Raw genomic sequence first — 16672 nt, forward strand, 5'->3', positions numbered from 1 at the left:
CCGAAATAACACATGGAGTAACAGAAGACATTACAAATGCAAGCATACACACAATAAACCGGAATAAGAGAAGTCAAATTTTCATTCAAAAAAGAAGTCATTACAAGGCTGCTTAGTTCGGTTACAAAGAAAAGATTACAAAATTAAGAGAAGAGTTCATCTATTTCGGCGTCAAAGGCAGCATCGGCGTCAACCCGAAGACCGGTTTCGGGCGCTACAACACTTTCAGAAGGAAGAACGGGTTCGGCTGGAGCCACGGCTTCAATTGGTTGATCAAGAGTTAGATCTTCCACCACGGGCTCCGACCGAACTACCTGATCTGCATTCACAACCGAAGTATCCTCAGAGGCAGAGTCTTCATCAGAATCTTCATCATCTGAGCCCTCAAGGAACTGCTGTTGCATGGCCGTGGCATAATCCATCAGGGAGTTCGGTATAAAGTAGGCTGGAGGGTTGAAAACCTCGGTCTGAGGATCATGACCGAGCTTCTCAACGGCTCCCCTCCAGCCGCACTTAAAGAACAGATCCTTGGCCGCATTGCATTGTTGGGCATAAGCATCCTCTGCCCTCTTGAAGCCTTGTTTGTCGGCTTCCTTCACCTTCTCTTTTATTTCGGCATCCTTCTTTCTTTCAAGTTTTAGCAACTCGCGCAAGTACTTGTCCTTCAGCACAATGGCAGTCTTTTGCTTTTCGGCCTCGGCCGAACTAACCATTCCGGTCAGACGACCGACCTCACCTCGGAGTTCGGCCATTTCCTTTCTGGCCTCCTCTAGTTCGGCCGATTTCGCCTCTGCCTCTGCCGCAGCTTGCCTTGTCACTTTCCTCAGCTCCAGCACCTTCCTATGGGTGATTTGATTTTTCTGGATAGCCTGACAAAGCAACAACTTCAATTTAGCCGAAGAAAAAGAAAAGTAGAAAAACAGAAATACGACCGAAGTTACTTACCAGAATCATTGATTTCGTGGCTGACCGGATGGACTTCAGCTCGGTGGTTAACTGTTTGTGGTGATGTTCCATATCTTTAGGCAGACACACACTCTTGGCCAAATTGATGGCCAACAGGTGGTCCTTCTCAGCAACAACCGAGTCTGTTTCCAGAATGTCTCGGTCGTTGAAAGATAGCTTCGGTGCCCAGCAATTGATGGTCCGGTCGGAAGACTCCGGTCGAGGGCTTGGTGGTAAGCTCGGCTGAATGACAGGGTCTTCATCAACCAAAACTCGTTCGGGTTCGGCAGTCCGGGGACGTTTGGTCCGGCGGGAAGAGGATGGCTGTTGGGAAGGGAGGGCGACAACGACAGGCTGCGATTGACTGGGAGGCGTTACTTCGGGCCTAGCCGTTTCGGTAAGAAGGGCCCTAACTCTGCTCCTTTTCGCCATCTCTTCTTCTGCTGTTAGAGGGACAAGTCTTATCTCGGGCAGAGTTGGGTCCGGCTCCGGTGCTTCCTCGAGAAGAAAATCAGTTACCTTTGCTTTGCGGCGACCGCTATACCGGTAGGTCGGCTGAAAATTTAGAAGTTTTGACCAACTTCTTTCTTTAACCCGTAGTGCGGCTCGCAGAACCCCAAGGTTGGGATAACTGTACAGGGAACGGAGATGGGCGAAATCTGCAATAAAGAGAAGTGTTAGTTCGGCTAATAAACTAAACAACCGAAATAACAAACAAGACAGAAGACCGAAGCAAAATTACCAGGTTCTCCCATTTTCCAATTTATAGGTCGGCCAGGAATTTGAGCTTGAAAATCCTCAAAATTCCCAGAGACCCAAAGGAAATCATCATCGTTAAGATCTTTGTCCGGAGTGTGCTTAATTATCTTCTCTCGGCGGCGGCGAATTCTGAGGTAGTAGACCCACCCAGCATTCTTTGAGCCGATGGAATACTGATGGAATATTTCGGCTAGACCGAGATCTAGTCCGGTTTGGTGGTTTAATGCGTCTATTCCCATTATAATACGGTATGTATTGGTGGACAGTTGGGTAGGACATAACCTAGTCTGTCTAAGAAATTCGCAGATGAGCGGTTGGACAGGAAACCGTAGCCCGGTTTCAATTATTGACTGAAGGGTAAAGGGGACGGAGCCTTCATTGTCCCAGGGAGTAGCATCTTTCTTGGCCAACTCCAGTTGGACGTCATCAGGAATCTGGTAGTCCTGCCTGAATTCGGCCATACCACCAGGGGTTTCGACTAAATATCTATACTTACCCATTTGTTGAATAAGTTACGAATAAATTATTTCGGTACGAAAATTTGGCTCAGTAGCCCGGTTGAGCACACATAGGAGTGCCTGGGCAACCTAAGTCTGCAAGGTAGAAAACAAAGGGGTTAAGCACAGATCGTGGGACCGCGCTACAAATTATAAGCAAGATATACAAATCCTACTTCGGCTCAGTGGGCTGGTTCTACCTCGGCTCATCAGAAGGTTTGTTAACTCGGTTTTGAGCAGGTTAGACCGGTTTTAACGTCTAAGGGCAGCTTTCTGAGTTCGGTCTAAAAAACTCAGAAAGCTGGTTTAGTCCCAAGGCCTAAATCGATTGCAGTTTGAGGAAAGTTACTTCGGTCGAAGCCCCTAGGGGCGGCTTTCTGAGTTCGGTTTAAGAACTAAGAAAGCCGGCTGGGCCCCGAAAGCCTTAGCTCGGTTATTGACCGGAGTACCTAGTTCGGTACGTGCACGTTTTTCCGGTGAGTTTATCTTGGCTAGAGTGGTTGAGAAGAAACTACTGCTATTCCTTTGAGTCCTAGTTCGGTTGTTCTCTGAAATCTATCTACATACACAACACAAACAGTATCCTGGCTCGGTTGGGATGTGATTCTGGATCGAAATCGAGTTTTCTCTAGGGTATATGACATATACTCTTGGGTTCTATGGTTTCTTCATCAAAGTACGAAGAGCAAAGCAGACAAATGAAGAAAAATGTTTGCAAAAAGCATACAAAGCAAAAACAGATGGAAAAACAAGTAACAAAAGCGAGAAGGGTAGACCTGCTTACCAGATTGAAGAAGAAGAAGCTGAAGATGGAGCAGTAGCAGCAACAGAAGCACGAACACAGTAAGCTCAGAACTCGAGCAGCAAGAGAACAGAGAGAGAAGACGAAGGAATAGCAAAAGTGTAGAGACCCTAGCCTCAGGAATTACTTTTGTTAGAAAGCCCAAAATTTGGGCAGGAACCGTTTCAAGATCACAAAGCACGAAGACGGCGTGACAGCCGTCCTTAACCAATCAGAGCCTGCCACGTGTCATTGGAATGAGAAGCGTTACAGTCGCTGTGATTGAAGAGACGTTTTTGACCAGACATAGTGATATCCGAGGTAAAGTTGGATCGGCTAGAGAGGCTAAAGGGTTCTTAGATCGGCTGAAAAAGCCTAATGAAACTCTAGCTCGGCCAGTAGACTGGTAATCCCAATCTTGTTGCACAGATGGAATTAAGGGGCAATTGAGAGGGTAATTTTTGGGAAAAATTGGGCCGAGCTCCGAGTTTGGCTTCGAGGCCCAAAACGCGAAGGACTAAGTAAAAAGGCCGTAATGGCTACTTCGGCCTAGGGGCAAGGTTACTCCGGCCTTAAGGAGACAAAGTTACTTCGGCCCGAGGAGGTGAGATTACTCCGGTCCAAGGAAGAGTAAAGCCACTCCGGTCCGGAGACAACTCGGAGTTAGGCCGGTCTCAGAGTTAGTCCGGCCGCAGTATGTTCTGGGAAGACCGGTTTCAGAATTAGTCCGGTCGTGACATACAGCGGTTGGGACGGTCAGAACTTGCTACTTGGAAGTTTGAACTAAGCACATCAAGGTCAAACAGGGCAGCCGAAGTAATCAATTGGAGGAGCAGACCGAGCTAAGTATAGTTCGGCCCTCTGTGGCTCGGTATAGCCAATTTTACTTCGGTCATGTGGAAGTTCGGTCATATAAAAAACCATCCCACTTGGTTTAAGCAGTGGGGGAGGGTGCAAAAGGATAAGCATTATCCTTAGGAGAATGAATCCTAGGAGGACTCTGCATGGAGAAGTACAAGTCCTACTAGGATTGTGCCATACGAAACTTATAAAAGCTCACAAGCAACACCTTGGAGGAGGTAATTGAACATAATCTTTCTGAGAACTTAGAGCTTTGTCTATTTGTCAAGTTTTCTGACTTAGGCATCGGAGAGGTTTCCGGCACACACCCGCCGGCTAGCTCACGTTTGTGTTTTCAGGTGACAAAGCGACGTCGTACGGAGGAGCGTGGACTTGGTCAACAGGATTATACGAGGAGAATTATTTCCTCCCCGTACAATTGGCGCCGTCTGTGGGAATTTCAGACAAGAACAAAAACCTCTTGACTAAGCTTCTCCTTTTCTCATTCAATGGCGCACATTGAAGAACCACCACAGTCCGCCGTCGACGGGTTAACACCAGACGGGGGCGCAAGGCGAGAAGGATTACCCCCTGTCCCTCCAATGGGAGATCTAGAGCCCCAGCAACATAACTCCAGGAGGAGTGGCAGGGGAAGGCGGAATAACAGCCCTCGCCATTCTCAAAGTCCTGACAGACAAAGGAGGAGGATTGATCCTCAGGCCTTGGAAGATCGCGTAAAGGAGCAAGATGAACTAATTCGAAGGATGGCGGCGGACATGGAGGCTTTGAAACGCCAGATGAAGACTAAAGATGTGGCGACAGGAGAGGGGCACAAGCACAAGACGCCCCCTCGCCACTCAGAAAGTCGTAGTAGGAATACTACACCCTCTCAAGGAGAGAGCAGAAGCCTCAGGACAGGCGACACTCACTCCTTATCTTCAAGGACTCGTCACTCCAGGTCTGAGAGGATGAGATCCGAAAGATCATACACTGAAGGAAGCACGTATTGGCCTTCACATTCACACCAAACCAGATCCAGACAAACCGAGCTACCCAGGTCATCCGACTTACGAACCGTGCTAGAAGAAAAAGCACGATGCAAGGAAGATGCCAGGACAAGGGATCCACACCGAGTTTCGGCCTTACAACGGTTGGCTCCTCGGACGCACGGAAGCGTCGAGGTTGGAATGCCAATACCGCGACCGGCCTACGAACCAACGGACAAGGCATTGGCAAGACTACAGACCTCGCCGTTTGTCCCAGCGATCGAAAACGCACCCTTACCAGCAGGCTTCCTTCAACCGAAGTTCAATACATATGAAGGGAAGACGGACCCGTATTCACACTTGAGCCACTTTCGCCAAGTCATGGCCGTATACAGGCGAAACGAGGCCTTAATGTGCATACTTTTCCCATCAAGTCTGGGCGACCTGGGCCTGACTTGGTTCGAAAAGCTCCCAGAGGGTAGCATAGCCTCCTGGGCCCAATTGGCAGAAGCGTTCGTAACAAGGTTTCGGACAAACACAAAAACACCGGTGGAAATAGACCAATTACTCTCCATCGACATGGGTGAAAAAGAGACCCTCAGATCTTACAACAGTCGCTACTGGGAGACATTCAACCAAATTGGAGACTGCCCAACCAATCTAGCCATTGCACAGTATAAAAGAGGTCTACCAGTAGGGAATAGACTAAGGGATTCAATTACAATGACGCCACCCCTCACTATGGAAGCCCTGATGGAGAGAGTACATCAGCACATCAGGGTAGAAGAAGATGGCGCACGTTCCAAAACCAAAACAAGTGCGGCCACGGTACCAGAAAAGAAAACCTCAGCAAAGGTTAATACGGTGGACCGAAGTAACAAAAACGGACGTGGCAGACGAGATAACGGAGAAGACCCAGACAAAAGATGGCTGAGAATTCGCACTGCCATAACCACGGTGTTCAAAAAACCAATATATCGGATTCTGAGCGAAATCAAGGATGAGCCTTTTGTCAAGTGGCCAGCCAAGCTTGGGGAAGCTCAGAAGAATTACGACGACAGATCACGGTGCACCTTCCACAAAGAAAAGGGGCACCGAACTGAGAATTGCACGCCCCTAAGACAACATTTAGAAGAATTGGTGGCAGCAGGCCACTTGGACGAATACATTGAAGGAGGAGCGCAACCGGCCCCCCAAGATCATGACCAACCCAACAGAATGCCAAACGACGCACCACCGCAAGGCATTATCAATGTAATTCATGGAGTTTTTGAACCTGAGCGCGTATGCGAGCTTAGAGGTTCAAGCAAGAAGGCTGAACACTTTAGGGAAGTATTAAGTTCCCAACCCGCCATCAAGAAGGGGAGGACAGAGGCAACAAACGTCATGTCCTTTTCGGATAAGGACTTGGAGCGAATTTACTGCCCCCATAATGATGCCCTGGTTGTCACTCTCCGAGTCAAGGATTTTGACGTCAAGCGGATTCTGATTGACCAGGGTAGTTCATGTGAGATCATGTATTACGACACATTCAAGCAACTAAAGCTGCAGGACAAAGACTTGGCACCCGCAGTTTCTCCCCTGATTGGATTCAACTCCATGCCAGAGTGGCCTGTCGGCAAAATAATCCTTCCAGTCAGAGCTGGAAGTGTATCAAAACAGGTGGAGTTCTGGGTATTGAAGGTCCCCTCCACCTACAACATCATCCTGGGCAGAACATGGCTGCATGCCATGCGTTCGGTGGCGTCATCATACCATCAGGTAATGCGGTTCCCCAATGACGCCGGTATAATTGAAGAAGTCTATGGCGATCAGATCATGTCAAAACAGTGCTTCGCCACAGCAAATGGAAGTCGAGCTGCCAAAGGATACGTTCATTCGGTGGAAGAACCAGAGAGTAATGAACTATTCGCTGACGTCGGCAAAGAAGCTGATCAGAAAGCGGTGGAAGACTTGGTGGAGGTAAAAATAGATGAGAAGAACCCGGATAAGTTCTTCTTGCTTGGCTCATCATTGTCCAGCACTGAGAGATTAGAGGTCATGGAATTCTTGACTTCCAATATCGAAGTGTTTGCCTGGACACCTTACGACATGCCAGGCATTGATCCAAACTTCATCAGTCACCAACTCAATGTCCACCCATCTGCCAGACCAGTCATTCAACGCACGCGCAGATCGGCACTCCACCACGCCGAAATAGTGGCAGAAGAGGTGGGCAACCTGCTGGAGGCAGGAGCAATAAGAGAGGTGCACTACCCAAAATGGATCTCGAACACCGTCGTAGTGCCAAAAAAGAATGGTAAATGGCGTGTCTGCGTCAACTACAAAACAGTCAACAAAGCGTGCCCAAAAGACAGCTTCCCTCTACCAAGGATAGATCAACTGGTGGACTTAACGGCAGGACATAACCGACTTAGCTTTTTGGATGCATACAGAGGCTACCACCAGATCGCCATGCATGAACCAGACCAGGAGGTCACATCCTTCACAACACCAAGGGGGTTATATTGCTACAAGGTCATGCCCTTTGGCCTAAAGAACGCAGGGGCGACATTCCAAAGGATGGTCACCAAGATGTTTGAACCATTGTTAGGCAGAACAATGGAGGCGTACATCGACGACATGGTGGTCAAAAGCAAGGATGAGAATGACCATCTGAAAGACTTAGGCGAGATGTTCCAGATCCTGAAGAAACACAAGCTACGCCTCAATGCGTCCAAATGCGCATTCGGAGTTGGATCTGGCAAATTCTTGGGCTTCCTGGTGACCAACCGAGGTATAGAAGCTGACCCCTCTCAGATCAAAGCGATCCAGGAGTTGGAGAGACCAAACTCAGTTAAAGAAGTACAGCATCTTACTGGTATGGCGGCTGCATTCAACCGGTTCATAAGCAGATCGTCGGACAGGCTACGACCGTTCTTCCAAGCTTTAAAGGCCAAGTTTGAGTGGGATGAAGAATGCGACCGAGCTCTGGAAAGCTTAAAGGAATACATGTCTTCCCCACCACTACTTGTTACTCCAGTACCTGGTGAAGAACTCTTTTTGTACCTAGCAGTCTCTCAACACGCAGTCAGCGCAGTGTTGGTTCGTGCAGAAGGAATACAACACTTGCCCATCTTTTATGTCAGCAAGACATTGTTGGGAGCCGAAACAAGGTACTTACCATTGGAGAAACTAGCATTAGCATTAATGATGGCATCCAGGAAATTGGCACACTACTTTCATGCCCACACCATAGTCGTCCTTACGGCCTTTCCATTAAAAGCTCTGTTTGAAAGGGCGAACTTCAGTGGGCGAATTTTGAAGTGGGCAGTAGAGTTGGGACAATTCGATATCAAGTTCCAACCAAAGACCGCAATAAAAGCTCAATCTTTGGCAGACTTCGTTGCAGAGTTTACTCCTGGAAGTCATCATATCTGTCCAGTCGACCTGACTAACTCAACCGAACTAGGGACGGGAGTTGACGCCGGAATAACGCAGCCCCTAGTGAAAGGTAGTCCATCGACCGAACTAGAGACGGAAGTTGACGCCGGAATAGCGCAACCCCTAGTGGAAAGTAGTCCATCAAGCACAAAGGCAGACCACATTAAGGACGACAAGGAGGAGCCAAACAAAGGCTCACCAGCAGTTCAAACAGAGGACGAAGGGCAGACAGCCAATATGGACTTTGAAGAAAACACCATCCTTGACCCCACGGCATCGTCTGACCCTTCCACATGCTGGAAACTATTTGTTGGAGAGATGTGGAAGCTCTTTGTGGATGGAGCATCCAACCGACATGGTGCAGGGCTTGGCATAGTCCTCATCTCTCCAGACGGCCTGGTTATAGAGCAAGCAATCAACCTTGGCTTCCCAGCATCCAACAATGAAGCAGAGTATGAGGCGCTTATCGCAGGACTCAAGTCAGCACACTTCATGAAAGCAGCCGAACTAATGGTATACAGTGACTCTCTGCTGGTAGTAAACCAAATTTCGGGCGAATACGAAGCAAAGGACGACAGAATGGCCAAGTACCAAGAGTTAGTCAGAACAGAGATCAAGAAGTTTGATGTGGTAAGGATAGAACAAATTGGCAGGGAGGAAAACAGCCGAGCGGACGAGCTAGCAGGCTTGGCCTCAATGGCAGATACATCGATCCCTCATCCAGTACTCATCGACTTCTTACCAAGACCAAGTATAGAAGACCCCGAAGCAGAAGAAGTATATTGCACTGAATTAGGCCCTTCATGGATGGATCCCATCATCCTGTTCCTAAAAGACGGCATCCTACCAGCAGAGAAAAAAGAAGCCAACAAAATAAGGGCAAAGTCGCAGCGATTTTGGCTGTCTCCATCTTTTGCATTATACAAGAAGTCATTCTCTGGGCCTTACCTCAAGTGCGTTCATCCCAACAAAGTAGAAGCCTTCCTGTTCGAAATACATGAAGGGGTATGTGGAAGTCATCAAGGGGGAAGGTCGCTCGCCTACAGGGCTATTTCGCAAGGATATTGGTGGCCATATATGCAAGCAGACTCAGAAAAATATGTGAAAAAGTGTGAAAAATGCCAGAAATTCGCGCACCAAATACATCAACCAGCAAGAGAACTCCTACCCTTAACTAGCCCATGGCCTTTCGCAATGTGGGGCTTGGACATAGTAGGACCACTTCCAACAGCACCCGGTGGCAGAAAATTCTTTCTCGCAGCAACAGACTACTTCACAAAGTGGGTGGAAGCAGAAGCATTGGCGTCAATCAAAGAGAAGGATGTGAAGAAGTTTGTCTGGCAAAATATTATCACTCGGTTTGGCATACCAAAAGCACTGATCTCAGACAATGGAACTCAGTTCGACGGCAGAATTTTCAGAAGCTTTTGCGAAGAATACAAGATAGAATTCTACAATTCTACTCCGGCATATCCTCAAGCAAATGGGCAGGCTGAAGCATCAAATAAAGTCGTCTTGGATGGACTAAAGAAAAGGCTAGAGAAAGCAAAAGGCAAATGGGCGGACGAACTCCCTCACGTCTTATGGGCTTACCGAACCACACCTCGGCGATCAACAGGAGAAACACCATTCTCCTTGGCCTATGGAATAGAGGCAGTCATCCCACTAGAAGTTGGCCTCCCCACAATCCGAAGCGAAAATTTTGATCCAGACTTAAATGGAGAAGCCATAGCCTTAGAACTCGACCTTATAGAAGAAAGAAGAGAAAAAGCAATGGTTCACATCGCCGCCTACCAACGAGAGTTAATCAGAAAATACAGCAAAAAGGTACATCCAAGACAATTCAAGATTGGGGATTGGGTACTACGCAAAGTAATGGGAAACACCCTAATCCCAGGAGACGGCAAGTTAGGCCCAAATTGGGAAGGTCCTTATAAGGTGGTTGGATTAGCAGGCAAAGGGGCATACCACCTAGAAGACAAGGACGGCAAGGCAATCCCTAGGCCATGGAACACGGCCAATCTCAAGTTATTTTACTTTTAGCTTTTTCTTTTTCAAGCATATGTAATTTTCTCTTCCTTCAATAAAATAAGAAATTCTTTTTGGCGCAAATTACCCTTTGTAAAAGTTAGCTTTCAAGACTTACGTATATTACAAACATGTTACTCTAAGTTAGCTGGAAAAACTAACTTAAAGGTTGGCTGGATTAAACCAACGCCCATCCTAAGCCCAGGATAAGGATCCAGGCTGCAGGACATTTGGTCGGAATAACCAAATACTAGAAGTTAGCTGGAAAAACAAACTTCAATGGTTGGCTGGAATAAACCAACACCTGTTACTCCTTAGCCGAAGTAAGCGCATGACTAAGGAGTGGTTGGCTGGAATAAACCAACTCTTACTCTTCAGCCGAAGTAAGTGTAAGGCTGAAGAGTGGTTGGCTGGATTAAACCAACACTTTGCACTCCTTAGCCGAAGTAAGTGCATGACTAAGGAGTGGTTGGCTGGAATAAACCAACTCTTGTTACTCTTCAGCCGAAGTAAGTGTAAGGCTGAAGAGTGGTTGGCTGGATTAAACCAACACTTTGCACTCCTTAGCCGAAGTAAGTGCATGACTAAGGAGTGGTTGGCTGGAATAAACCAACTCTTGTTACTCTTCAGCCGAAGTAAGTGTAAGGCTGAAGAGTGGTTGGCTGGATTAAACCAACACTTTGCACTCCTTAGCCGAAGTAAGTGCATGACTAAGGAGTGGTTGGCTGGAATAAACCAACTCTTGTTACTCTTCAGCCGAAGTAAGTGTAAGGCTGAAGAGTGGTTGGCGGGATTAAACCAACACTTTGTACTCCTTAGCCGAAGTAAGTGCATGACTAAGGAGTGGTTGGCTGGAATAAACCAACTCTTGTTACTCTTCAGCCGAAGTAAGTGTAAGGCTGAAGAGTGGTTGGCTGGATTAAACCAACACTTAGTACTCCCCAGCCGAAGCAATTATGTCGGCTAAGGAGTGGTTGGCTGGTAAGTATAGTTTAACCAACCAAAAACCGAAATAACACATGGAGTAACAGAAGACATTACAAATGCAAGCATACACACAATAAACCGGAATAAGAGAAGTCAAATTTTCATTCAAAAAAGAAGTCATTACAAGGCTGCTTAGTTCGGTTACAAAGAAAAGATTACAAAATTAAGAGAAGAGTTCATCTATTTCGGCGTCAAAGGCAGCATCGGCGTCAACCCGAAGACCGGTTTCGGGCGCTACAACACTTTCAGAAGGAAGAACGGGTTCGGCTGGAGCCACGGCTTCAATTGGTTGATCAAGAGTTAGATCTTCCACCACGGGCTCCGACCGAACTACCTGATCTGCATTCACAACCGAAGTATCCTCAGAGGCAGAGTCTTCATCAGAATCTTCATCATCTGAGCCCTCAAGGAACTGCTGTTGCATGGCCGTGGCATAATCCATCAGGGAGTTCGGTATAAAGTAGGCTGGAGGGTTGAAAACCTCGGTCTGAGGATCATGACCGAGCTTCTCAACGGCTCCCCTCCAGCCGCACTTAAAGAACAGATCCTTGGCCGCATTGCATTGTTGGGCATAAGCATCCTCTGCCCTCTTGAAGCCTTGTTTGTCGGCTTCCTTCACCTTCTCTTTTATTTCGGCATCCTTCTTTCTTTCAAGTTTTAGCAACTCGCGCAAGTACTTGTCCTTCAGCACAATGGCAGTCTTTTGCTTTTCGGCCTCGGCCGAACTAACCATTCCGGTCAGACGACCGACCTCACCTCGGAGTTCGGCCATTTCCTTTCTGGCCTCCTCTAGTTCGGCCGATTTCGCCTCTGCCTCTGCCGCAGCTTGCCTTGTCACTTTCCTCAGCTCCAGCACCTTCCTATGGGTGATTTGATTTTTCTGGATAGCCTGACAAAGCAACAACTTCAATTTAGCCGAAGAAAAAGAAAAGTAGAAAAACAGAAATACGACCGAAGTTACTTACCAGAATCATTGATTTCGTGGCTGACCGGATGGACTTCAGCTCGGTGGTTAACTGTTTGTGGTGATGTTCCATATCTTTAGGCAGACACACACTCTTGGCCAAATTGATGGCCAACAGGTGGTCCTTCTCAGCAACAACCGAGTCTGTTTCCAGAATGTCTCGGTCGTTGAAAGATAGCTTCGGTGCCCAGCAATTGATGGTCCGGTCGGAAGACTCCGGTCGAGGGCTTGGTGGTAAGCTCGGCTGAATGACAGGGTCTTCATCAACCAAAACTCGTTCGGGTTCGGCAGTCCGGGGACGTTTGGTCCGGCGGGAAGAGGATGGCTGTTGGGAAGGGAGGGCGACAACGGCAGGCTGCGATTGACTGGGAGGCGTTACTTCGGGCCTAGCCGTTTCGGTAAGAAGGGCCCTAACTCTGCTCCTTTTCGCCATCTCTTCTTCTGCTGTTAGAGGGACAAGTCTTATCTCGGGCAGAGTTGGGTCCGGCTCCGGTGCTTCCTCGAGAAGAAAATCAGTTACCTTTGCTTTGCGGCGACCGCTATACCGGTAGGTCGGCTGAAAATTTAGAAGTTTTGACCAACTTCTTTCTTTAACCCGTAGTGCGGCTCGCAGAACCCCAAGGTTGGGATAACTGTACAGGGAACGGAGATGGGCGAAATCTGCAATAAAGAGAAGTGTTAGTTCGGCTAATAAACTAAACAACCGAAATAACAAACAAGACAGAAGACCGAAGCAAAATTACCAGGTTCTCCCATTTTCCAATTTATAGGTCGGCCAGGAATTTGAGCTTGAAAATCCTCAAAATTCCCAGAGACCCAAAGGAAATCATCATCGTTAAGATCTTTGTCCGGAGTGTGCTTAATTATCTTCTCTCGGCGGCGGCGAATTCTGAGGTAGTAGACCCACCCAGCATTCTTTGAGCCGATGGAATACTGATGGAATATTTCGGCTAGACCGAGATCTAGTCCGGTTTGGTGGTTTAATGCGTCTATTCCCATTATAATACGGTATGTATTGGTGGACAGTTGGGTAGGACATAACCTAGTCTGTCTAAGAAATTCGCAGATGAGCGGTTGGACAGGAAACCGTAGCCCGGTTTCAATTATTGACTGAAGGGTAAAGGGGACGGAGCCTTCATTGTCCCAGGGAGTAGCATCTTTCTTGGCCAACTCCAGTTGGACATCATCAGGAATCTGGTAGTCCTGCCTGAATTCGGCCATACCACCAGGGGTTTCGACTAAATATCTATACTTACCCATTTGTTGAATAAGTTACGAATAAATTATTTCGGTACGAAAATTTGGCTCAGTAGCCCGGTTGAGCACACATAGGAGTGCCTGGGCAACCTAAGTCTGCAAGGTAGAAAACAAAGGGGTTAAGCACAGATCGTGGGACCGCGCTACAAATTATAAGCAAGATATACAAATCCTACTTCGGCTCAGTGGGCTGGTTCTACCTCGGCTCATCAGAAGGTTTGTTAACTCGGTTTTGAGCAGGTTAGACCGGTTTTAACGTCTAAGGGCAGCTTTCTGAGTTCGGTCTAAAAAACTCAGAAAGCTGGTTTAGTCCCAAGGCCTAAATCGGTTGCAGTTTGAGGAAAGTTACTTCGGTCGAAGCCCCTAGGGGCGGCTTTCTGAGTTCGGTTTAAGAACTAAGAAAGCCGGCTGGGCCCCGAAAGCCTTAGCTCGGTTATTGACCGGAGTACCTAGTTCGGTACGTGCACGTTTTTCCGGTGAGTTTATCTTGGCTAGAGTGGTTGAGAAGAAACTACTGCTATTCATTTGAGTCCTAGTTCGGTTGTTCTCTGAAATCTATCTACATACACAACACAAACAGTATCCTGGCTCGGTTGGGATGTGATTCTGGATCGAAATCGAGTTTTCTCTAGGGTATATGACATATACTCTTGGGTTCTATGGTTTCTTCATCAAAGTACGAAGAGCAAAGCAGACAAATGAAGAAAAATGTTTGCAAAAAGCATACAAAGCAAAAACAGATGGAAAAACAAGTAACAAAAGCGAGAAGGGTAGACCTGCTTACCAGATTGAAGAAGAAGAAGCTGAAGATGGAGCAGTAGCAGCAACAGAAGCACGAACACAGTAAGCTCAGAACTCGAGCAGCAAGAGAACAGAGAGAGAAGACGAAGGAATAGCAAAAGTGTAGAGACCCTAGCCTCAGGAATTACTTTTGTTAGAAAGCCCAAAATTTGGGCGGGAACCGTTTCAAGATCACAAAGCACGAAGACGGCGTGACAGCCGTCCTTAACCAATCAGAGCCTGCCACGTGTCATTGGAATGAGAAGCGTTACAGTCGCTGTGATTGAAGAGACGTTTTTGACCGGACATAGTGATATCCGAGGTAAAGTTGGATCGGCTAGAGAGGCTAAAGGGTTCTTAGATCGGCTGAAAAAGCCTAATGAAACTCTAGCTCGGCCAGTAGACTGGTAATCCCAATCTTGTTGCACAGATGGAATTAAGGGGCAATTGAGAGGGTAATTTTTGGGAAAAATTGGGCCGAGCTCCGAGTTTGGCTTCGAGGCCCAAAACGCGAAGGACTAAGTAAAAAGGCCGTAATGGCTACTTCGGCCTAGGGGCAAGGTTACTCCGGCCTTAAGGAGACAAAGTTACTTCGGCCCGAGGAGGTGAGATTACTCCGGTCCAAGGAAGAGTAAAGCCACTCCGGTCCGGAGACAACTCGGAGTTAGGCCGGTCTCAGAGTTAGTCCGGCCGCAGTATGTTCTGGGAAGACCGGTTTCAGAATTAGTCCGGTCGTGACATACAGCGGTTGGGACGGTCAGAACTTGCTACTTGGAAGTTTGAACTAAGCACATCAAGGTCAAACAGGGCAGCCGAAGTAATCAATTGGAGGAGCAGACCGAGCTAAGTATAGTTCGGCCCTCTGTGGCTCGGTATAGCCAATTTTACTTCGGTCATGTGGAAGTTCGGTCATATAAAAAACCATCCCACTTGGTTTAAGCAGTGGGGGAGGGTGCAAAAGGATAAGCATTATCCTTAGGAGAATGAATCCTAGGAGGACTCTGCATGGAGAAGTACAAGTCCTACTAGGATTGTGCCATACGAAACTTATAAAAGCTCACAAGCAACACCTTGGAGGAGGTAATTGAACATAATCTTTCTGAGAACTTAGAGCTTTGTCTATTTGTCAAGTTTTCTGACTTAGGCATCGGAGAGGTTTCCGGCACACACCCGCCGGCTAGCTCACGTTTGTGTTTTCAGGTGACAAAGCGACGTCGTACGGAGGAGCGTGGACTTGGTCAACAGGATTATACGAGGAGAATTATTTCCTCCCCGTACAGTAGCTACTTCATATATGTTAAGAGTCTAACTCATGACCTCCGAGTTCAGTTGGAAACACCTAAAAGTTAAATTTTCAAAAACTATTAAAACGAAAGCGATATGAAACAATGGGGTATTTTCTAACTCATTATTTTTGTATACGAAAACACAAGAAGCAAAAACAAAACCGGATAAAGCGAAAAAAACAGTATCAAACAGAAGTTTAGATTTCATTACTTGTAACATTTTGCACACATTACTGGCACCGAAGACCTTGTGAACAGCCACGAACTTCTCTGGTTCAGAAGGTGGAAAGTAGGGCAAGAGAATGCAGCTGTTTGTGCATCTTCTTCGAAGAAACTTGCAAGCAGCACAAGGCATTATAGATACTGCCATTGCCATTGTTCAACAACATTACTGATTATGAGTCTTAGTCCTCTTACTTCACCAAGAATCCTCTAGAGTGAAATTTCTCTAAAATTTTCTAGAGTGTTATAGTGTGTGGTTGAGATTTATTGGCAAGTCACATCAGAAAAATTGATGTGACTTACCAGTAAATCTCAACTACACAATATAGCACTCTAAGAAACTTTAAGAAAAAATCACTCTAGAAGATCCTTGCTCCTCTTACTTACAATTCCTTGGTATTTATTGGCAACTAAAGATATGCTCTAGAAATGTCGTCTCTCGAAATTTCCTTCCCAGCATCAAAATATTTTCCAACCTCTTTGAATTACATTATTCATTAAAAAATATATTTTTTTATTTCAAATCAATTCAATTCTTCTCAGTTTTATAAAAAACTACAGAGATAATTCAATGTACGAGACTCTCGCTATTTCAAAGTTTGAATGTGATTCAATGTACGAGGCTCTCGTGACTAGAACAATCTTATTAAAATAAACAATTTTTTTTTTTTTATAAATTTGAAATAATCAAAAAGATTAAATCTATATCTATATATCTATCTATCTATACTATATATTAAGCAAAATGAAATTTTTAACCCCAAGCCTTGTGGGAGCTCCAATCTCCCAATTTAATTTTTCTGATTTTTTGATTTTAAAAAAAAAAACCTTAGCATTTATTAACTTCTCCCAACTCTCAAGTCCTACCCTCGTAATAACACTTTAATGTATTAAAAACAAACATAAAAAAAATTCTT

General features: G+C 46.4%; 2 protein-coding genes across 2 annotated transcripts; both read right to left on the reverse strand.

The window, feature by feature from the left end:
• Positions 1 to 64: 64 nt before the first annotated feature.
• LOC145807563 (uncharacterized) lies at positions 65 to 1133 on the reverse strand. Its single transcript, XM_082906006.1, has 2 exons — positions 946 to 1133; positions 65 to 869 (listed from the first exon to the last, which is right to left on the reverse strand). The coding sequence occupies exons 1-2, from the start codon at positions 1015 to 1017 to the stop codon at positions 144 to 146; spliced, it is 798 nt and encodes a 265-aa protein (XP_082762132.1). The 5' UTR covers positions 1018 to 1133; the 3' UTR covers positions 65 to 143.
• A 10197-nt stretch (positions 1134 to 11330) lies between these two features.
• Positions 11331 to 15909, reverse strand: LOC145806992 (uncharacterized). The gene is made up of 3 exons (XM_082904881.1): positions 15768 to 15909; positions 12212 to 12870; positions 11331 to 12135 (listed from the first exon to the last, which is right to left on the reverse strand). Exons 1-3 carry the CDS (start codon positions 15907 to 15909, stop codon positions 11410 to 11412), a joined length of 1527 nt encoding a protein of 508 aa, XP_082761007.1. The 3' UTR covers positions 11331 to 11409.
• Positions 15910 to 16672: the final 763 nt, after the last annotated feature.

The sequence above is a fragment of the Camellia sinensis genome, chromosome 14 (assembly GCF_055761805.1).
Source record: "Camellia sinensis isolate YWXY chromosome 14, ASM5576180v1, whole genome shotgun sequence".
In the NCBI taxonomy this organism is placed as follows: Eukaryota; Viridiplantae; Streptophyta; class Magnoliopsida; order Ericales; family Theaceae; genus Camellia; species Camellia sinensis.